The sequence below is a fragment of the Spea bombifrons genome, chromosome 11 (assembly GCF_027358695.1).
Source record: "Spea bombifrons isolate aSpeBom1 chromosome 11, aSpeBom1.2.pri, whole genome shotgun sequence".
In the NCBI taxonomy this organism is placed as follows: Eukaryota; Metazoa; Chordata; class Amphibia; order Anura; family Pelobatidae; genus Spea; species Spea bombifrons.
The window spans coordinates 7,804,633-7,828,635 of NC_071097.1; the positions used below are offsets into that span (position 1 = coordinate 7,804,633).

At 40.5% G+C, this 24,003-nt stretch overlaps 1 protein-coding gene across 1 annotated transcript; it reads left to right on the plus strand.

Annotated features, from left to right (window-relative positions):
• Positions 1–13,840: 13,840 nt before the first annotated feature.
• LOC128468738 (pepsin A-like) lies at positions 13,841–21,699 on the plus strand. Its single transcript, XM_053450519.1, has 9 exons — positions 13,841–13,945; positions 14,567–14,720; positions 15,893–16,010; positions 17,184–17,302; positions 17,688–17,887; positions 18,607–18,723; positions 19,744–19,888; positions 20,015–20,113; positions 21,324–21,699. Exons 1-9 carry the CDS (start codon positions 13,893–13,895, stop codon positions 21,471–21,473), a joined length of 1,155 nt encoding a protein of 384 aa, XP_053306494.1. The 5' UTR covers positions 13,841–13,892; the 3' UTR covers positions 21,474–21,699.
• Positions 21,700–24,003: the final 2,304 nt, after the last annotated feature.

Consider the following 24,003-nt stretch of genomic DNA (forward strand, 5'->3'; position numbering starts at 1 on the left):
AATCAGATGCCAGCCTCCTGGGATGGGACACGGTTTGCGAGGATTCCCACACGGGCGGTCTCTGGACAGAAGAGGAGCGAGGCTTTCACATAAATTGCCTTGAACTGATAGCAGGATCTTTTGCCATTTGCAGCTTCACCAAAGACGTGTCTCACTGTTCCCTAGTACTTCGGATGGACAATGTATCGGCAGTCCGTTATATCAATCTCCTGGACGGCTCCAGGTCAAACCTCACCAAAGAGCTCTATCAGTACTGCCTGGATCATCACCTCTCTATCAGGACGGCGTACATACCGACTCCGGCAGGACGTCTTTCGGGCCTTTGATCTGGCTCGGGGCCCGTTGGTTGCCAGACCCGGCATCACTGGCGGTGGATGCGTTCCTTGAGACCTGGCCGTCCTTGGGGGTGTATGCCTTTCCCCTATTTTCGATCAAGTTCGCAAGCAACAGGTCACCATACTTCTGATTGCCCCGCTGTGGAGGACTCAACCATGGTTGTTGGAGCTGTCCTGTGCCGCTCTGATCTTACTCCCTCGATCGCAGGATCTACTCTCGGACCCAGAGGGCAATCCACACCAGTTGGTTCTCCTCGTCAGCTGTCGCTGGTGGCTTGGACAGTTTCAGGGGATCCTGGGATACGTCGGAATTATCATCGGAAGCTTGTGACCTCCTCTGGGACTCCTGGTCATCTGGAATGACACCTTGATTACTTTACGGTGATGATGGTCTTGAATTTTCTAGCCCATCTTTTCTCATTAGGTAAGTCCTATCGTTCCACTAACGTGGTTCATTCGGCCATTTCTGCGGCTCACGTTCCTGTTTTGGGCGTTCCCATAGGTAAAGATCCCACAGGCTGCTGTCTTATGCGCGGGATTCGGATCTCTAGACCTCCCTCTACAAGGTATTCCATTTTCTGGGATGTTTCCTTTCGGATATCCTTTCCAGCTGGTTGGTCCAGGGAATCGACCATTCGTACGTTTTACTATTGGCTTCGGTCTCACGTTGCTTCTGTCTTGTTGCGTTAGCTTTAAAAGTGCAAATATGAAGCCTCCTGTTTTGCCATAAAATTAGGGATTACTCTAGCCTTGGTGTAGAGATAATCTAAATTGTATTAAAGACAGGAAGCAAATATTTCCCTCCCTGACTTTCTTCCTTATTTTTCCCTCCCATGATGTTTGTGTGGCGAGGTTTATTGCTATGTTTTGTTATTATTACTGTACATTGGTGCTTTATTTACTCCATGTCGATTTTCTTACTGTTATTTTACAGTTTACTTTCACAATGTTTTCTTCTTTTCCCGTAGACTGAACCTATCAGGACCTCGACTGGATTTGGAGTATGTTGGGTTTCCTGGAAGTTCCGGTTCCTGGCTCTTCGTCGTTAATATGTATGCTACAGTTCCGCACATCAAAGAAGAAGAAGTGTTCTGCTTTGTGGGCCTTCTTATGACCTCTGTTTGTGATTTGATTGGTTGTTTGTTTCTGTTATTATTAACTATTTCTTTTCTGCTGGAGGTTTCGAGTAAAGATGTTGATGCTAATATTCGCCTCCTGTCTTTAGTAAAATTTATATTATCTCTACACTAAGGCTAGAGTAATCCCTAATTGTATACGTGCGTGGGCCGCACTCTTTTTTTCACTGTGAGAAAATATGGCCTTTAAGAAGATATGCAGATTAAAATAAAGAAAATGATACAAAACCTTTGCTTTTCCTCTCACTGATTTCTGGGCCTAGAAAGGTTTGACTACAAATTCAGGATTCTGAATAAGTAAAAATGAAATAGTTCAGAAGAAAATTCAGGGTTCACTTAGCCGAAGCTGAAAATGACCCCCCACCATCAAAAATAATTTCTTTAAAAACCCACACTTTTAATAAAAGTAAGTTACACAACAAAATTGTACAAAAAGTTTAATTACAATGTTGATATATATATATATATATATATATATATATAATTGTTAACAGAAATCTCAGGCATACCCAGATTCCAGCATGTACTGGTTGTCTGGGCATGATAGGAGGGTGATTGCTATCAACAATCATATAGAAATTAATATTATTGTATTTTTTGTCGAATTTTGGTGTTACTTACTTTTAATATAAGTGTGCTTAACACACCAAAATTGTTCAAAAAATTAAACAATATATAAATATATATATATATATACCGTATTTGCTCGATTATAAGACGACCCTGATTATAAGACGACCCCCCAAAATCTAAATATTAATTTAGGAAAAAAACAAAAAGCCTGAATATAAGACTACCCTATAGGAAAAAAAGTTTTACTAGTAAATATTAATTAATGTAAACAATTTTTTTTCATATTTAATAAAAGCTATGATTGAGAAAAATATATATTTTTTTATTTCCTTTTATTTGCCAACCTGCCCCCCCCCAGTTTTGCACATCTGCCCCCAAGGTTGCCACTGTGCCCCCAGAAATGCCTTAATCCCCCTTTATTTGCCACTCTTCCCCATGATGTGCCTTTTAACCCTCTATATGCCACTCTGCCTCCAGAAATGTCTTATGCCCTCCTATATGCCACTCTGCCCCATGATATGCCTTTTAACCCCCTATATGTCAGAGTGGCATATAGGGGGTTAAAAGGCATTTCTGGAGGTATATATAACTGCTAACAGCAATCAAACTCCTATCAAGCCAAGGCAACCAGTACATGCAGGAACCTGGGGATGATAGGAGTTTGAGTACAGCCTCCCTATGCCATGCTACCACATGATACACACACTCATTCACAAACATTTAAAAACTCATTCATTCCATTAATCACACATACACACACACACACTCAAACCCCCCACCCCCTTACCTGAACTGCAGATCTCCCACTCGCAGACTTCTGCAGGGGCCCGGCTGTGCGAGCAACTTCTCTGGCCCCGCCCCCAGAGGAAGGAGGGGGAGGCAGAATTATGTGACACTCTGCTAGCTTCCTGCTGCTAATAGAATAGACGCTGCTCGGGACCAAAGCACCGGTAAGCAGCCTGGCCCCAGCAGACATTTTTTTTGAGGTCTAATTAGAAGACGACCTCGATTATAAGACGAGGGGTATTTTTCAGAGCAAATACGGTATATATATATATATATATATATATATATATATATATATATATATATAGATAGATATATATAAGTGAATTGAAGGCTGTAGTAGGAACCTGAAGCAGAATCCATTCGACTAGCTGACTCTGCCAGGGGTGAGGTGTATGTATGTTTTGAGGCACTTTTGTTGAAAGAAAAAAATTGGATAAAGAAATTGTTTCTTTATTCTCCTTGCAGACATTTAATTTAGGCAGAATAAGTCTATGGGAAAATGGAGGAAGATGAGATCAAGAGGAAATATAAAAATTGGCTCCAAGCACTTGCCATAGAAAATACATGAAAAAAGTTGAGGTCTATTTTACTATAGCTTTGCTATGATGGCAGGCAGAGGATGGTGCTCAGACAGGGGCTAAGATGGGATCATAAAGATATTGTCCTCTGACATAAGCTCATGGCAATGCTTAGAAGCCTAAAACCAATCCTTTCTGTTCAAGGCTGGTGGCTACTCTTCCAAGGGCACATCGATTGGGATGCAAAAAGGATACTGTTGGAGTCTAGTGTTGTTTGGGTATGCCTCTGCCATTTCAAACACGAGTACTCAAGTAGCAAAAGTTCCACCACTTTTTAAAATGCTTCACTCAACAAAAGAATGATAAAGAATCAGTTGGCGCAAAAGGGGGATACTTTAAGTAGCGTTAGAGAAGCTTGTTTGTTATCCAAGGGTTTTCAAGAAGATTTTTGGATCCCATTTAGCCAAGGGGATTTTCCAGTTTCTTCTAGAAATTTATAGAAGGCTCACCCCGTGCTAGTGACGGAAGTTACCTAAAGAGGTCTGGTTGGGGGCGAGTTGCAGGTCCTTTTAAAGTAACAGAGAATATTATAAGAGAAGTAAGTGAGATCGATAGAAATGCTCTAGTTAGAAATACTAGAAATAGAGACATGGGAGTCACTTTTATTACACAGTATAACTCACAGGCTTTTAAAATTAGAAACATACTAGCCAAACATTGGCATATCATTTTAAAGGATGATATCTTGAAGGAGATCCTGCAACTAAAACCACAAGTGATCTTTCAGACACCCCAAAATTTGAAAATCATCTGTAGGATCATTAAGAGGAAAGATAGGAAAAGAGAACAATTTAAGAGTTTTTACAAATGTTTTGATTGTAATTATTGCACCTCCATCCTAAGGGTCACTAACAGGTTATATAGTTATATATAACTATATAACCTGTTAGTGACCCTTAGGATGGAGGGTTTTTTTTGCCTTCTTTTGGATCAACAGCAACAAATTAACAGATATAGGAAAGGCTGAACTTGATGGACGCATGTCTTTTTCAGCCTATATAACTATATATAGTTATATAGGCTGAAAAAAGACATGCGTCCATCAAGTTCAGCCTTTCCTATATCTGTTAATTTGTTGCTGTTGATCCAAAAGAAGGCAAAAAAAAAACCAAGTTTGGCTCTTTCTAATTTTGCACTAACCAGGGAAAAAATTCCTTCTTGACCCCAAAATGGCAGTCAGATTTCTCCTTGGATCAATAAGCTATTTCCCCATAATTAAAGATTATATCCCCGAATATTATGTTTTTCCAGGTATCCATCCAGTTGCTGTTTAAACGTCTGTACAGACTCTGATAAAACTACCTCTGCAGGCAGAGAATTCCACATCCTTATTGTCCTTACTGTAAAAAACCCTTTCCTCTGCTTTAGACTAAATCTCCTTTCTTCCAGTCTAAACGCATGACCACATGACCTTAATAAAGGAATATTTATTATGAACAAAAAATAGTCACAATGCATACAAAAACAGATGATAAACAGATTATTTACACCAAACACATAAAAATAAAAAGAAATTACAGAAAACCTAACTACTCACTTGAATTACTTACTCAAAATTAGATCTTGGCCCCTAATAAGTGCACTGACCAATTTCCTTTCATTAAATGTATACTTTTTTATTATTATTATTATTTATTCAATATTCAAAATGTAACATCGCATTTATTAATTCCATAATATGAAGTCCATAGATATACTTATGACTGAAGACCACGGATTTCACAATTTCTTCAAAACAGCTTAAGTTGCACTAGCGATATTGATATTCTTTTTGTATTATGTGCTTTCCCCGTTCTAGAAATGCACAAAAGGAGGTTTTATTTTGAATCTATTATTGATGTATGTGTTGGATATGACCCTGGAAGAAATGGTTTTCCTGACTGCTAGTAGTCACTTAGCATATCAAAAGAATCCACTATCTATGAGGGGATACAGGCATATGGAGGATTACTCAGTCAGTTTACATTGGAGCTAGACGTAGAGGCGCCTCCTCTGTAACATTTCACACCTTGCAGAGGGCCTGGTTGGAGTCCCAGCTTCATAAGACAAAATGTTATAAGACCTTGTAGCACCACATGCCTATACAATCGAATTAACCCCTCTCTTCCTGAAATTGGCCATACCATCTCTACCAGGTAGCAAGTCCATGTATGCACTACACAAGTTGGCGTGACAAGAGGGGTTTTGGATACTAGGATTGTGAACCCTTGCAACTGCAGGACTAAATCAAGATCTGTTCTCTGTTTCTGTTCACTGTTGGTGACCCTGGGTAAGTACAAATCCTTTTTGAGAGCTTATGTAGCTCCTATTCAATTCTGTGAGTGCTTTCAATTTTTCCCATAGAATGCATATATAGAGAGGAAAGATTCTGCCTGTTCGGAGGGTAAGAAACCCTATCCTTTTTTGAGGTTGTATAAGGATTGAAAAAAAGGAGAAAAGAAAAAAAGAAAGACCCCCCCCCCACTGCTAATTTTAAGGTTATAGAGCATGACCCGGATAGTACATAAGTGATATTATGAATATGTCAACATCTTATTTGAAAAATGCACACTTCCCAAATGTGGCCTTTTAGTCCCCAAACAAACCAACAAACTCATGGGTGGCATCATTGTACTCAGATGTTGCTGAACACATATTGGGGTGTTTGACAGTGACATATACCTGGAGCGATAAATTCATACCAAAAGTACAATGTGTGTGAAAAAAGGTTAAAAAAAAAGCCACATATTGGGGGGGGGGGGGTGTTTGACAGTTTCCAAAGGAAGAAACATGGGGCAGTATGAACATATTTGAAAAAAATAAAAAATATTTAAAAAAAAAAAAATCAGCCACAGTCACAAAGGGGTTAAGTGCTTTCCATATATATATATATATATATATATATATATATATATATATATATATATATTGTGACGGAGACCCATACCCGCTGAAAGCTCAATTGCTCAAGAGATTAACCCTTCATATTCCCCAAGCACTAGCCTGTAGCGTACAAACAGAACTCCGTTTATTGAAGACATCACAGATATTTATACACAAGACATGAAAGGATTAGGGGTATAATTCCATCAATTACCAGACAGCCCGGCGCCTCCATACAGTTCTATGGTCAGCAATGCCCACCTCACAAAGAGTCACTATTTCGGAGTGATCCCAAGGGAGCAGCGTCAATTCCAGGGTATCAATGGAGAGCTGAGGGTCCGAAGATGTTATGGTTCAAAAAGCAACGTAATCCGTCATCGGGACCCTGAGGGACAGTGTCTGAAACTTCCATGGCAATAGTCTGCACGGTAGCCGGACCAGAGTTCCATAGCCACGTCTGGGAAAACCCCTGTCCTAAAGATTGGTAATAGAACCAGGGTTCCCAAATGAGCTCCCTCCCCCTAACCACCACCAAGTGTTGCCCACCACAAGCTTAATGTAATCTCAAAAGAGTGACTTGGTGGGACAAAGGGTGCTCCAATTGTCGAGGGGCATCGCTGCAATTCCCAGTCAGGCGTATCAAGTGTTTCCTGGCTTGTAAAGCACTCACACCCGGATAGTTCATAGGAGTCTGGTTAGGGAAGACCACACAGGGATTTCCCATTCACCCTGTGCCCCCAGTGAGCATTGGATTACTTAAATATAAGAGGGGACTGGGCAGGCAGGTAAGGAGTATCCCCAGGAATCCACCAGTGCCCCTCCAAACTTAAACATAGCCCCAAGTGTCCTCAGCCTCAGCCTCAGGGTTACTGTGACATTTCTCCCCCTTCACAAGGAGACTTACACAGGAGGAGACCCCAGAAGGGTTAAGGAGTGTACTGGGAGTCTTTCTTGCTGTGGAGAGCTGGTTCCTGGGAAGATATCCCTTATCTGCTAATATCATCTGGGCAAGGACTTCATAACGAGTAACCCACACTTTGGAAGAGCTGGCCTCTCTTGCTGTTCTTATGCGTGAGTTTGTTTACTTTATGCAATGAATTTGTTAGATTTTGCATTACACTCTTGCACTGTAACTCTACCCTCCTGCTTTCTTCTATCTATGGTATATCACTTTATGAACTATGTCCTTTAGAACAGCTTTTCTGGTTTGCTATTTATGCTAATTTTGTCTATAGTGTTGAAGATGGTTTGAGGAGTCATTAGATAGCACACTTTGTCCTCTATTCTTCCTTCTATTGTTCCTTTGCCTGGTCTTCAGATAATTCTGGCTCATACAACAATAATCCTTCCCTGATTGAGTTGTGTGCTGTTTCTTATACTTTTTTTGACAGGGTAGTCTATAAAGATCATTTAGTCAGGGTGCGCTGATGACCAAAACAGATTTTGAGGCACCATTTCATTTGCAGCTAGTGCACCCCAATTGTTTTCAAGTTAGGAAAAAATTAATATAGACAGATGCTTACCTGTGGGCTGCTTCAATTGGTGTTCTTATTTTTAGAATGGGTTGTTCGGGTAGTTGCGGAGTTGCCATCCATTATTCACACTGGAAGAATTACTCTGTATTGGCCCTCTGGCTTCTGCTCAGGGTTCCATTCCGTTGGCTACAATCAAACAGGCTTTCTGGGAGTTTGGGGTGCCCTTGGCTCCTGATAAGATGGTAGGTCCCTGTACGTGTTAGTGTTTTCTGGGGAAGGTGTCAGTTGCCGATGGAAAAAGTGTTAGACATGAGGTTTTCGGTCTGTAGTATTCTGAATCAATCTAAGGTGAAACTTCACAAGCTCCACTAATTGTTGGTCAAGCTCAGTTTTACGTGGCACATTATACCAATAGGTATTTTATTAGTTGCTTGTCCCTCCAGTACAGACTTCATGTGCTGCCAGTGACAAGCACCTGAAAAATACCCTACCCTATCCACATAATGTGGAGCACTGCATCATGTAATTTGTTTGATGTGAGGTTGAAAGAGGATTTCAGGGTTTGGGATAATGTTCTCAAAGAATGCAATGAGACATTGTTATGATCAAGCACACCTCTATCTAATAAGGGTAGTAAACTGTGGCCAGAGCTTTGGGTGGTTAATGGTTTGAACCAGAATTTGACATTTCTGGAGCTGTTTCCTATTTTGGTTTCGGTTGAGATTTGTGGGTGGGTGGGAACGAACAAACATGTTAAGTTTTGGTTTGATAACATCTCTATAGTTTAGACAGTGGATAATCTTACTTTGTCATCTGGTACAGTCTTGTGTCTTAGAGATAAAAGAATTACTGACTATTGCATCAACAAATGGGAATTCTTTTATCTCCTGGCACTCTGGGCAGGTCAGAGATGACTTAATGCTCTGGAATGAATATGGCAGCTAGGTAAGCAGTTGTAGGGTGTCCCTTCTATATGAAAACATGGAGGATGCTGGTAATTCAACTGATGTAGACAGGCAGGAAGATGTGGACATGATTTATGGTTTGTTTCTCACCTAACCTGTATAAAAGCCTGTGTGTTTCCCAAATAAAGAGTTGTTTTACCTCAATACAAGTCTTGTCTTGTTATTGGGGTAAGCCTCAGTCCTGCCCTTATCAGGGCAGTAAAGCACTGTATTGCTATACTTCTGTATATTACAGTGCCACCGAGGTTCCTGAAGAGCTGTGTCCTCTGCTATGATCACTTATTGTCCTTTTCAGGACAATAGCCCCACAGCAGGCCCGGACTGGGACAAAAAATAGGCCCGGGCATTTAAGCCTGAGCAGCCCATTTTTATTTATTTATTTATTTATTTATTATTAAAGCCCACCCTTCATGTACCAGCTTTGCATTTACTTTCTCATTCACACAAATCATTAACACATTCATTAATGCAGTCTCACAAATCATTCAAGCAATTCATCCACACCTGAATTCATTAATTGTCATACGCATTCACACAATTCATCCACACATTTATTCATTCTCATATGCGTTCACACTACCCCCTCTCCCCATCTTATCTGCCCCTTATCACTATATTCCTCCTTTTCACTATGTACCCCCTCTCACTATCTATCCCCTCTCCCCATTTCTCACTATCTAACCCCCCTCTGCCCCTTCTCACTGCACCCCCCTCCCTCACCCTACTTACCTTGTTGCCGGAGCAAGCAGCAACTGCGACCGGGCCCGCGGCAGGGCCGGATTGATTTAGGGGCTGATGGAGCTGCAGCTCCAGGCCCCTACCTTAAGGCATTGTGCTTAGGGTTTAATACTTCCTGGTATCCACGGCATGCCTCCGTTTCCAGGAGCATAAGAGGAGGAGACTTGATCTAAAGGCTTCTATAGGGTCTGGTGATACTGGAACACAGGTGTCAGTATCCCTATAATTAGATTCTGCATCCGCCAGCTTGGATGTGGAACACATTAATCCAGCCGTGGAATGCATGTGTCCGCTATCTTGGATGGTCAGGGACTAGCACCGACGCGGAGGAGACCCGCGTGGGACCTCAAAGCATGTAGGACGCGGTCATGTGACAGAGTCCCCCCCTAAGGTGCGAGCTGGAGAAGGACGGGATGGATGCTTGGGTCCCAGGACCGTTCTTCCAGACCGTACCCCTTCCAGTCAACTAAATACTCCAACCGACAACATTGTTGGCAGGAGTCCATGATTTGTTGGCCCTCATAATCAATGGACCCGTCACCCATAGTGGGGGCAGAAGGCGCTTCTAGTCGACCCGGGAACGTGTTCAACAGTCAAGGTTTCAGGAGGGAGACGTGGAGCACCGGATGGACCCGATACTGGGGAGGCAATGACAGCTGGACTGCAACAGGACTGATGATCCGTGTGATAGGGAAGGGGCTGAGGAAACGCGGTAGAGAGCCACACTTTGTCCCCCACAGTGTAAGCAGGAACTGGACGCCTCTGCTTGGTTCTTTTGACGACTTTGGATCTAATGGAGCTGTAGTGATAGATGCTGAAAGTGCAGTCATAAGCAGAGAGACCTCGGGTACCGGAACCGTGGACGGCAGATTGGGCAAGGTACTGGGGGCTAACAGTAGTTAGCATAGGGTGAAATGCCACTGGAACTGTGGTCTTGATTATATTTAGGCAAATTCGGCCATAGGCAGCAGAGCCACCCAGTCTTTCTGCAGGTACAAGGTGAAGCACCGGAGGTATTGCTCGAATGCCTGATTTGTCCTCTTCGTTTGCCCGTTCGTCTGAGGATGGTAGGTAGAAGACAAGCTTCTCTTAATCCGAAGACGGCGACAGAACTGAGTCCATAACCGTGAGGTTAACTGGGAACTGCGGTCGGAAACAATGGAGTTGGGAATCCCATGTAGAGGAAAAATCCCGGATGAAAAGAGAGACACTGTCTGACTGGCAGAAGGAAGCCCCTTTGCAGGTGCCCACAACCACCATGATGGTGGTGTATTTTTCCGAGAAGGCAGTAGTTCAGCAGCTGTCTTTTTTGGGGGGCATGCTTTCCTGCATATTTTTCATTGTGGTGAAAATGCAACCTCAGTGATCACAGCAATTTTAAAGCAGCCCATACATGCAGAGGCGTTGTCACAAATGCTTGAATTTAAATTGCGACAGAAAATGCACAGAGACAAAACATGCTATTTGTAGCTCCCTTTTTGCTGTAAGATGCATATACTAATACACCACATCCCCTTGATGGATTTTACAGGTCCATAACTTTTGTAATGAGATTCATAAAATAAGTGATTCTATATTTACGGTTATCAATGTCATTGGTCAAGAAAGAAGTTGAGAAGAAAACTGCGGGGCTAGTAAACAACACAACATTAATAGGTCTTAAAAATATACATATGCACATTAAGGTATTGTTTCAGGCACAGTCTTTATACATGAACAATATATTTTAAACTGTTAACCATGTAGACATTACGCAAGATAACATTAGTTTAATAAGGTGAAGGGCAGATACACACATTAAGTATAAAGACAAATTTTATTTGCATGTAAATATACTGTATATGTAAACACATGTCAATAAATAACATACTCCTTGAGTGACTTTGAACCAATATGGAAATATCTCCCTTCGTCACGGCTCCAGGCTATCAACAATAAACACTCCTTATCACTTCACCGGCTTGACTTTTTCTGACTTATGTCCAGTGGCAAGATGCTACCGCTGTATTATCAGTACCATTTTCACTTAAGTGATGTGTAGTAGTGCATATTTTAGGCCCAAATCACATTTGCCTAACAACATAAATGTGCACAATTCTGTCTAAAGCATACACAAAAAGGGAATGTAGAGAATACCTATAAACTGACTACATAATTGATCATATAAATGATGCCTTCTCGCTCAGAGCCGGCCTTAGGTTTTCTGGCGCCCTGTGCGGACTACTCCTCTGGCGCCCCCCATCCCAAAAAAAAGAAAGGAATAAAAACTTGTAACAAAACCCCAATCACTATATACTACGCCAAACATTGATGTGGTGTAGGCCTACCACTTCATTGTCTGGCTTAGTAGTAGGGATGCACCGAAACGAATTCTGGACTGAAACCGAAAGTGCAGCATTTACCTGGCCAAAACCGAATATGACCCCCCCACACCATAAAGAAATCTAACACTTTTATTTAAACACCAAAATAGGACAAAACAATTAAATTACAATATTATATATATATATATATATATATATATATATATATATATATATATATATATATATAATTAACAGCAATCACATTCCTATCATGCCCAGGCATACCCAGATTCCAGGATGTACTCGCAGACTTGGCATGATAGGAGTATGATTGCCCTATCTACCCCTTCTCACTCCCTTCTCCCTATCTACCCCCTTTCCCCTGCCTCACTCCCTTCTCCCTAACTATCTACCCTTTCCCTCTTTGAAGTTCACTTACCTTTCATGAGTCCTGCGGTGGGGGTGCAAGACCTCTGCCTCCCAGCTCTGCCACTGTATGGAACAGTATAGAGTGATGGGAGTTATGATGTACTTTTAGAGCATAATTAGAACATGAAAAAGACATTGGAAATGGTACAGCATAACACCCATCACTCTCACACACTTACCAATCCACACATATACTAATCCACACATATACCAATCCACACATACACCAATCCACACATACACCAATCCACACGTATACCAATCCACACACATACCAATCCACACGTATACCAATCCACACGTATACCAACCCACACGTATACCAATCCACACGTATACCAATCCACACGTATACCAATCCACACACATACCAATCCACACACATACCAATCCACACACATACACTAATCCACACATATATACCAATCCACACACATACCAATCCACACGTACACTAATCCACACATATACCAATCCACACATATATACCAATTCACACATATATACCAATCCACACATATATACCAATCCACACACATATACCAATCCACACATATATACCAATCCACACATATACACCAATCCACACATATACTCATGCACACATATACCAATCCACACATACACCAATCCACACATACTAATCCACACATACCAATCCACTCTCACTGAATGCTTTCCTACCTTTCCTCTTTTCTCCTTACAGCTTCTTTTCCTCCTCTTCGCTCCTCTTCTTCAGTTCTTCTGTCCTCTCTGTCTTCTTCCGGGTCAGAGGGCACGGACAGCGGTGGGCGCGGCTTCAGTGCTGTGCGCCGGGATCTCACAACAAACCCCGGCGCACAGCAGCTGTTGCCGCGCGGATCACAAGGGAGCGATATCGGAGGTCTTTAACAGACCTCCGGCTCCCTTGAGCGATTTTAAGCCGGGTTCAAGGGAGATCCTTGAACCGGCTTAAAATCACTCAAGGGAGCCGGAGGTCTGTTAAAGACCTCCGATACCGCTCCCTTGCAAGCCTGCTCCTCCAGTGGCGGACATTACTGTCCGTCTCTGGAGGAGTGCCGGGTGCCCCCCTGATGAGCGGCACCCGGTGCGGACCGCCCCCCCCCCACGCTAGGTACGCTACTGGCGGCAGCGGACCCTGCGGCGGCGGCGGTCCCCGCGGCGGCGCCCCCTGGAGTGTGGCGCCCTGTGCGGTCGCACAGGTCGCACACCCCAAAGGCCGGCCCTGTTCTCGCTATACGTGCAATTGCAAGTGAAACAAAAAAGATTTAGATAAAAAGATTATCTTTATTAATAGTTATGTAAAAGGAATTGCAATCAAATCTAAGGTTTATTTCCCACTATCCTTGTGAGGAGGGGAATTCAGGACAGTTTAACAACATTTGGCGACCTAAAAGTTTACATGTATTTATCTCTCTTGCAATGTGGACAATTACGTATGTGTGCTCTGCTAACTTGTTTCTACTGCTTCCTTTTTTTTACTTTTGATAGTGCTCTTCTGATAGCAGTGTTGGGTTGAAGATATGGTGACTGATATAACCTTCTACAAGGTGATGGAAGAGGTCCAATCAGATGGAACTCTCATGGGGTGGAGGAAGGTTACTGAGATTTGTATATAAACGCTGCCCTTAAGCTTAGCACCTCGTACATTGCCTGGAGACTCAATCTCTCCCTAAAAACTTTTGGAGTTGGATATTGGAAGAATCATGAAGATCCTACTTCTTTTGGGGCTGGTGGTTCTGTCAGAATGTTTGGTGAAGTATGTGATCCCCTATTCTCTCTGTTTGTTTCTATTCTATCTGTATGCCTAAGTGCCTTTTGCCTACTTAAGAGTAGACTTACTAAGAGGTTAAACACTGGTTTTATATAACATTGCCTTATTTCCAAAATAAATCCATCAAGTTACAAAGGATTTATTCTATCCCCATCATTTATTTTCTTAGTGTAGCCACCAATTTACTTTTCAGTTCTGTATTTCAGTTATTTGCCAGGCTGTCTAAACCATCTATAGTACTATTGTTTCCACCATGTTCTTCACATCCCCAAGAAGCCATGATAATGGTGTGTAGGTGTCACATCCAATCCCTTCAATCAGGCTAGAGGTGGATCTACACAGAATGAAACCCTGCTCCCTGAATATATTGGAGGTCCCTGTCTGTAACAGTCAAGAAAGGAATACATTTACAGCTTATGTGCAGTAGCTGACCATTGGCCCATATTGTAGAACGTTGGTTTCTTTCATTCACTGGTACTTTGTGTAATGTGCAATTCCCTTACATCGCATGGTTTCCAACCCATGTTAGTGGTACTGCTTTTTTTTCCTCTAGCCGGGGACTCAAATGTGGGGATTGCATTTGACGTATTTCACAAACTCTTTCAGGGTCCCTCTCAGGAAAGGGGAATCTTTCAGAAATCGCCTAAAGAGGTTGGGATTATTGGGTGACTACCTTAAGAAACATCCATACAATCCTGCAACCAAATACTTCCCTGAATTAGCTCAAGCTTCCGGTGAGCCTCTACAGAACTACATGGATGTAAGTATCTGCCTATTCATAGAAATATTTCACATGCTTGTCATCTCTTCAAAGCCAGTAAGGGGAATTTGAATTTTGACATGTAGCAGTGCTTAGTGGTTACAGGTACCATAGTCAAATGATGGTTTCGAACATTTGAACCCATAATGCTTGCTCGCATTAAAATTCCTTGTCATGCCCCAATTTGTCTTTCAGACCAGTAGGACTTTTGGCCTTTATTGTCTCGCAGGCCATTGCCCCATGCTTATAGAAATTTCAATATATCACTCTAAGATGCCAGATCTGATCATCTCATCTTATAAAAAGTCCAAATGTGCCCCCATGGTATTATATGACCCCAGGTAGTGAGGTTTTAGAAATAAATCCCACAAGGTCAGTTCTTTGCCTATTATGTTAATTAATTCTCGGTCACTGTTTTAAAAACTCCTTTGTATACATGGTTAACTTAAAGTTACTACCATCACGATTTCAGGATCACATAGACTGAAATAGGTCTTTCATTTTAATATACTTGAGGATCCAAATTTGGACCTTTTATTAGAAAATAAGGCTGCAACAACTAATTGATAAAATCGATAATAATTGTTAACGATTTTCATTATTGATTAGTTGAACCGATTATAAGATGAGGGTTTTTCAGAGTAAATGCTCTGAAAAATAGCCCTCCTCTTATAATCCGACTTCAAATAGAGGTCTGATTCTAACACTAAGATCCAGATCACCCGCGGCGCTGCGAGGGACAAGGATCCTCCTCTCTGCCAGCCAGTGGGCATCTGTGCTTTGCACGCAGGCATCCTCCGCTACTGCCCTCCGCTTCTATGATGGAGCACCGGCATTACATGACTTTTCCGGTGCTCAGTCATAGAAGCTCCAGCTAAAGTGCTGCTGCTGTTTGTTTTTAACACCCAGTTTGTTCATTAAATTATTTTAAATAAACGAAAAATTGACATATTGTTTTTTTATCCAATTAATCAACCAAGTAATCTATTATGAAAATAATCGTTAGTTGCAGCCCTAATCAGAATTTCATAGACGAAAATCTGTGTTCACTGGGGGGTTGATACTGATGTTTCAAACACTGCGTTACATGGATTATTTTATTTGGTCTGCATTAAAGTGATCAAATGTATTATTTCTGCACATCTGAGTCTAATATTTACCCCCTCACACAGATTGAATATTTTGGAACTATATCCATTGGAACCCCAGCACAGGAGTTTACAGTTATCTTTGACACAGGATCTTCCAACTTGTGGGTCCCATCTGTCTACTGTTCCAGCCCAGCATGTAGTGAGTGACAATACCTTATGTGCCATACTTATTTATTTAGACTAATTTATAGGGACTGCACCAAATGTGTTTCAATAACCGCCAAAAAAACTAATTTATGTTGATTTAATCTTGTCAGTATTTTTTTCATAATTCAGGGATATTTTACAATTATCTTAAAGATAGTTGTTAATATTTTGTCAAGCATGTCATGTAATGTTGTCATTTTCTGCCCATATTAAATAACTCAATTGGGGCAAACTGAAAACATTTGGTAAACTGATCGTATATGTGTTCATTGGCACCCTGAACATGTAAATGTATCTTAGAATTCAATGTATAATAATACTAATACATACAGGGATTAATCTCTTACAAACATAGAAACGTTTTATATGGTTGACATTGTACATCACTATGTTTCTAAATCTAAAGGGTCAAAACATCAACTGCAAGCATAAGATTGTAGTATGAGAGGCATAAATACTTTTGGTGGACTGGAGAGATAAATCAATAATTTGTAATTTAATAAAATTTGTATTTGAATAGCAATCCTTGCATAGATTGCAATAGAAATAAATAAGGAAGCAGGGATACATTCAGGACTCAGTTGGCCAACTGGCGCACTTAAAAATTTCATGTGGGCATTGTGTGGCCATTTCAGTGCTTTAGTGTGCACCCATCTACTAGAGGCATATGCTTGCATGCCATAATGAATGTTTATTCATAAGGCAGCCACATGCGATTATATGCCACTAGCTTTAAACAATCAATGGACTGTTCTTATCCCCAACTCTTTCCTGTATACATTTTATCTTTAATGTATATTTGCTTTTCTATGTTATTTGCACTCTTTGAGAGAATTCAATAATTTGTGCTAGATTTATCACCATCATTGAATCCAGCTTTTTGAATGGCATTTGGCTAAAGTCCTACGGGTTAATTAGGGAAAAAACTAAACATACAGGACACAGCAAAAAACCGTGCTGATTAAATACCCAACATACGATGCCAGTGACCAAATAAGGTTTTTTCTAACTGCGTAATACAACATTGGAAATCAAATTAATGTTTTTATTGTGAAGCTAATAAATAGTATTTGTAATTTGAACTGAAAACACATTATGTTCAGGTGTTTCAAAGTATCATTCTGCAAGTATGTGTACCCTTGACACTTTCATCATCTGTTAACAGCGAACCACCATATGTTTAACCCACAACAATCATCCACTTTCCAAGCCACAAACACACCAGTGTCCATCCAATACGGAACCGGCAGTATGAGTGGATACTTGGGATATGACACTGTGCAGGTGAGATATAACCTTGAATGGGCAATAATATCTCTACAGCATTAGGGTTGTACAATTAATATAAGTAAAAATACTATACCCGGGTGGAAGTGGGGTGGAGTGTCCCAGTTGGGGTCATGAAAGTTTTGAGTTGTGTTCTTCTTGTTGATTATTAAAACAATCCAGATTTTGTGCTGATAAGAACTGTGGATTCAAAACAAGCACTATGTCACATCCATCATTTTAGAACGTTTATATCCTGGGTTTTAACTGAACATCATACATCAGACTTATGTGCAATAGTGTATTGTAACCCATATTTTTGTACATTCTAATGCTGAATAAAAACAGTTAAAACATAAAACATTATACCCTATTCATTCCCTGCTTTTTTTTTTCTACATAGGTTGGGAACATTGTCGTCACTAACCAGATTTTTGGACTAAGCGAGTCTGAGCCTGGCTCTTTCTTGTACTATTCTCCATTCGATGGTATTTTGGGTTTGGCTTTCCCAAGTCTGGCATCTTCTCAGGCAACACCTGTCTTTGACAACATGTGGAGCCAGGGCCTCATTCCTCAGGACCTCTTCTCTGTTTATCTTAGCTCGTGAGTCTCCAGCCAGTACCGTACATTACACAACTGCATTTCCTATATTTCATACAATGCAGCTGCATTCAGTAGGTTTTTATTATTAACTCAGAACCGTTTCAATTTCTAAGATGACCACCTCACTCAAGTTCTTAATCAGACTTCTCTGAGGTATAAATAAATAAAAAAAAAATACCTGTGAAGTTTCCTCTTCAGGAAGAGATAACTAGTCCCTATATGTACAGAAGTTGATATATTGGGTGATTCTTTTTTATATCACTGCAACACAACTTATAGTATATTCAGCCTTACCTTTAAACTTGTTTTACTTCATTGACTTTTTTTACTTACGGTTTTTAAACTAAACAATAAAAAGATGGCTCCCAGCAAAATTTTCTCTTTTGTGAGGACACCCCATTGTAGTTTCTGGAAAATTAGCATGTATTGGCTTTTAAAGCTGTTGTTCCAGTGCATTAAGTATGTACACTATAATGTAGAGCAGATAAGTTAAATAAATCTATGGCTTTAAATACTTAACTAAAATAAAGCACCTTTAAACTGAACTTATGAAGTAACTGAAAATCAGATGTATCCAAAATATACTGTAGCTTTCCGGATATTGTAGAGCGAGAACTTCAATGATCCTTCACTGTGCACTTGCATATTCTTTTCTTTTTGGATGCCAACAGACTGTTTTTAATGTCAGTGTATGATGATTATATCTTTTCTTTTTAAAGCAACGGTCAGAGTGGCAGCTTTGTGTTGTTTGGTGGGGTGGATACTTCATATTACAGTGGAAGCTTAAACTGGGTTCCTCTGACAGCTGAAACCTATTGGCAGATCACAGTAGACAGGTGAGTCAATGTTCCCCAGGGACAATGAAAAAATCTTATTTTCATAAAAGTGTTTCTGGTTTCATTTCTTCAGTTCTCTATTACATTTGCCCGGGGAAAGCAAACTTTGGAAATGTGTAACCAACTCCATAACATGAAGTATATTGTCCGCCGCAGTAAATGGACATCTTCAAACACAGTTGAACAAAATAAGTAAAAAGGCACACACCAGCCTCACAAGGAGTGCTAGGATTAAAACTTGCATGTTGGAACATTAGAACCATGGTCAATACAGCAGGCAGTAGTCACCCTGAATGGTGCTTTGCACCTTGATGTCGGTAACTACAGAGGGTTTCTTGAAGCCCTGAAGGCAGTGTATGGCACGTCACACCAGGCACAGAGTCACTTGCGCAGTGCAGATGGCCAAACTCTCCTTATAGACAAGGTGTCCATTCTGAACCAGTGGTTGGAATATTTCCAGTCTCTCTCTTTAGCATCAACCACATGGTCAAAGCTTCTGCATTCCATCAGATTCCACAACAACCAATTAATTCAGAGCTTGATTTCCCACATTTAAAGAGACTGTTAAGGCTATTAAGCAGCTGAAAAGTGCAGCAGGAGTAGATGAAATCCCATCCGAGGTCTGGAAGTATGGTGGCCTAGCGCTAAATCACTAAACATCATGATCTCTTTGGTGCGGCTGGGAACAAGGACCACAGGATGTCCGTGATTAAATAATTATTACTCTGTATATGAACAAGGGAGAAAAGTCTGACTGCTCCAACTATCGGGGGATAACACTGCTCTCTGTTGCAGGAAAAATCCTTGCAAGGGTACTTTTAACTGGTACTCAATATTGCAGAAGAACTTTTCCCATAGAGCCAAAACCAAAAACACTGAGATGGTTTGAATAACTTGAGTAATATTAGTTATTAAAGAATCAGAGCCCAGATTGCCTTCATGCATGTGTTCAGCTACTCTGTACAAAGGAAAACTGGCCTTGCTTTTTTCCCCTTATTTACTCTTTTTCCCGTTACTCAGTGTATCCATAAATGGACAAGTCATTGCATGCAGCGGCTCTTGTCAAGCTATCGTTGACACTGGAACCTCTTTGCTGGCTGGACCACCAACTCCCATTGCTAATATCCAATACTACATTGGGGCAAGCCAAGACTCCAATGGGGAGGTGAGATACACTTATTTATTGATTGATTCACAAGTTGTTCCTTAGCTAGATATGGTACATTAGGAACATTGGTTGTCAGGTAAAAAAAGAAGGACCATCTCAGCTTTCTCGTATTCTCTCTTTCAGTATGTGATCAACTGCAACAGTATCAGCAGCATGCCAACCATCATTTTTACTATCAATGGTGTCCAATTCCCACTTCCACCCAGTGCTTACGTACGCCAGGTAATCTATCCTTCAATGTTATTCCTTTGTTGCATACTATCTCATGGGTAGGCCTGTAAATTTATATTATATATATATATATATATATATATATATATATATATATATATATATATATCTGTGACAAACCATGTAGTATGAGGGCCATAAATGCCACAGTCTCGGGTCTTAAGCACAGTCCTCTAGGGCAATGAGAGTCAGGAACCCCAGCTTGTAGCAAAAACAGTGCTTTATTTTTAACCGTTTAAATACAACACCCCAAAACAAAAATCATAAAAAGAAACGCCTAGCTCCCAATTGGAGCCCTCTCTAACTGTACGATGCTGGCCCAGACTGACCAGCCTAATCACCCATTAACTTGACCTCCCAGCCAGAGCCAGCTAAGCTAGGCTCTGGAAAACCTCCCCCAGACAGCACACAAAAGGTCCAGGCAGGTATTGCCTCACTTGGCTCAAGGATGGTCTTCTTCAGGTTCTCTCCTTGCCCTGGGAGCGCAGGGAAACATCCTCTTCCCTCAACAGTCTCCCTGATTATCAGGCTCCAGGGGTTTTTAATGCCCAGCACCTGTGCCTGATGCCAGCCCCATAGGAATCCCGGACTGGATCCTGCAGACTTCTAGCCTCCTGGAAAAGCCAGCATGGATTATCCACAGAATGAGGGAACGGAGCATTGGCCCACCCTGCTTTTCAATTGCCCCACCCCAGACACACATACATATCCATTCTTAGTTGTATATACACAAGAAATACACATAACTCTTCCACTTAAAAAGAAGGAGATAGCAGAAGCATTAAATAACAAATGGTTTATTTAGAATGCAAGTTGATGGGGTATTAAAAAAGGTGGGTTTTAGTTAATGCTTTGGGAGTATCAAACAGAATGTAGGAAATTTTAGAGCATACATATAGCTCAAGTTAATTCCTAGAGACATAAGCAATCCTAACAGAAGAAGCGATGACAGCTGAAGAAGCAAGTTGTGAGTGAAGAGGGTGATACGAAAACTGTTTCCAAAATGAATAGGACCAGGAAATGTCTTAATTATATGCACACATGGAGATCTCAAACAGACGCCCATTATTAATTCCAGTTTTGTCTGTAGTAAACACAGTGATTTGCCTGATTGGTTAACGCAGAAAAGCCAAACCAATGTGATAAATTGGTCAGCAAACAACGTTAACTCATTCCTTTTTTTTTTTTTTTTTTTTGACAGAACCAGCAGGGATGCACCAGCGGATTCCAATCCATGAATCTTCCAACAAGCTCAGGGGATTTGTGGATTCTGGGAGATGTATTTATCCGCGAATACTATGTAGTGTTTGACAGAGCAAACAATTATGTAGCAATGGCTCCTCTTGCCTAAGAAATCGAAGTATTCCCCCTGCCCTTTTCTGTTCAGGAGATTTGGAAATTCTGTTCTTTTCACTTGGACTTCGCCCTGCCCCATAATGAGCAATGCCACAGACAGATTTATGTATGTACCTCTGCACTAAAAAAAAGTTTGTTATGTTGTATGATGCAGGAGAAACAAAATGTATGATCCTTGCATATCCCATTAAACAGTGTGTAGGTAAATTACAAAAATAAAAGTCTCTGCGCATCATGTAGTCTTAGATTTGTTGTTGAAGAGGGGCTAAAACTGCTGCTTTGCAGTTGTAGGATTAATTCTCAAGTGATCTTGAAAATGAAAACACTGAAGTTGAAATGTGGCCCATCGATCATTCACCACAGAAAAAAAAATCCATAGCAATACTAGTTCAAAGATCTTTTGGTAAAAATGAGGCACAGAAAATACTAAATCTAAACTGAAAATGTTAACACACACACACACATAATTTAAACACAGATCAGAACATTTGGCCCATCTTGTCTGGGTTTTTTTTCCTGCTGGAAAGATTCAAACCTTAATGAGTCCGTGGTCTTAGTTTAGATTCAAAATTGCCGCGTGCCTATCCCATGCATATTTAAATTCCATTATTGCATTACCACTGTCACTTTTGTTATTAGACTGTTACACTTATTTATCACCCTTAAACAAACAAAAATAACTGGATCCACTCAAAGTACTAGCTACAAAATGAAATATATGTTTCAGTGGCAATCTGAAAGTACACTTATAATAAGAAAAATGGATTTTGCTAAATTAGCCAAAGAAGAAATACAGTCTTCAGCCGAAGAGAATTCCCTTTATGGGAGAAATGAAAAGATGTAAAGCTACATACGTTTTGGGGAAATCGGCTTATGTAACGTTATATCTGTTGGGTCTGTTGACCCAATAAGGTATCACCTTTGACTAAAGACTTTATACTCCATATATAGAAGCACATTTCTAATTGCAAATCAAAACACACCATACTTTGTGCAGTCCCTAGTCAAAGCTACAAGTTATTGCCATCTTTGAAAGATCAAAATGCAATGAAAATCCTCAAAAAAAAAAAACTGGAAACAATAAGTCATTAACATTTCAAAACATTTTATTACAACATTATGTATTTGTGCTTTTATCAAGTTTTATTTGAACTTAATTTGTGCTTAATGAATGCATACATTTCTTCAATTAAATGCGACAAGGGTTTGTGACATCATAGCCAATGGACAGGACAACAAGGGTGGTATGAGATTAGGTAGGGACTATGAGCATAAAGTTTGTTATCAACAGAAATGTGTGGCTACATATGTTATTGCTAAATTGAACTACGCTGTTTGATTCAATCATACTGTGATATTTAAAAAGCACCCTATTTTAGTTTTCTTTTGAGCCCAAGGAATCGTATTTTTCATCCATCTACTACTCTGATCTGTGAAAAAAGGGTGATTGGTGCTCCAAAAGTGGTATGGCCACAGTGGAAGCTTAGTCCCCGATATAGCCTTGGGTGGGCTGGAACTTCTAGGATGCCCCCTAGAGGAGACCCACTGAACTCTTCAGCTTGTCAACTGAAGTCTTCAAGGGGGAGCGGTGGCCAGAAGGAGACTGGCGACTGCGTTCCACTTTGACTTTCTGTGACCCAATGGTGCTTAACTTACTACCGAAACCAAAAAACACATGTGCACTGAAAAACAAAAAACTGAATGTGCAGCTCTTATCAACCCATGCACTAAAAAGCACCCTATTAAAAACACGCTGGGTCCTAAATTCCTTCCATCCAGACCCTACTTTATGTTTGCTCGACCCTATACACACCCACTTATGGATCCAAGATTACATTCAGACACACGCATATATATATTTATTACAGACAAATGAAATCTATGTGCTACAAGGCTTCCTGTGGAAAAACATGTCAGTTTTTTTAAATAAATCTATGTACATAAGTCAGACGCTTGTGATACCCTGTTAATGATAGAGGAAGGAAAGCTGTAGCGGTACGTATGTTTTAAAGACTTCAAAGGTCCTTTCCTGACTACATCTGAGAGTTTGGGTGACCCTGCATAAATAGCGTTGCTGCCCTATTTTACTGTTAAATTGAACTGACCATTTCTTTTCTCAATAAAAACAGAGCCATAGAAAATCACTTTACTCAAAGGTTAGAAGAACTTAAAATCATCTTAACACATTTAGCAACCAAGAATGAAATGAATCCATACAGCTCTATGTAAACCTCTCAAAAATGCAGGCACATCAGTAATATTGTTAGAAGCACTAAGTTTATTAATTTAATCCCCAAAAAACACATAAAATGTGTATATAATACTTATATTTATACTTAACATAATAATTCTTAGGGATTATGTCCATTAGTGGTTTTTATTTTACTAAACATGGCCCTACCACTGAGGCACTATAAATAATCACTACATTACACTTTGGCCAGGTGTGCTTACACTTGCTGTAAACACAACAAAGTCAAAAAAGGCTCCTCAGAACATCAAAGTCCTTGTATTTATTTTTCCAA

Bases quoted from the DNA above. Each gene is read 5' to 3' on its own strand.
- LOC128468738 (XM_053450519.1), top strand. From the start codon at position 13,893: ATGAAGATCCTACTTCTTTTGGGGCTGGTGGTTCTGTCAGAATGTTTG. The intron at 18,724-19,743 runs GTGAGTCAATGT...CCCGTTACTCAG, and splicing joins TGGCAGATCACAGTAGACAG to TGTATCCATAAATGGACAAG. The intron at 20,114-21,323 runs GTAATCTATCCT...TTTTTTTGACAG, and splicing joins CCAGTGCTTACGTACGCCAG to AACCAGCAGGGATGCACCAG.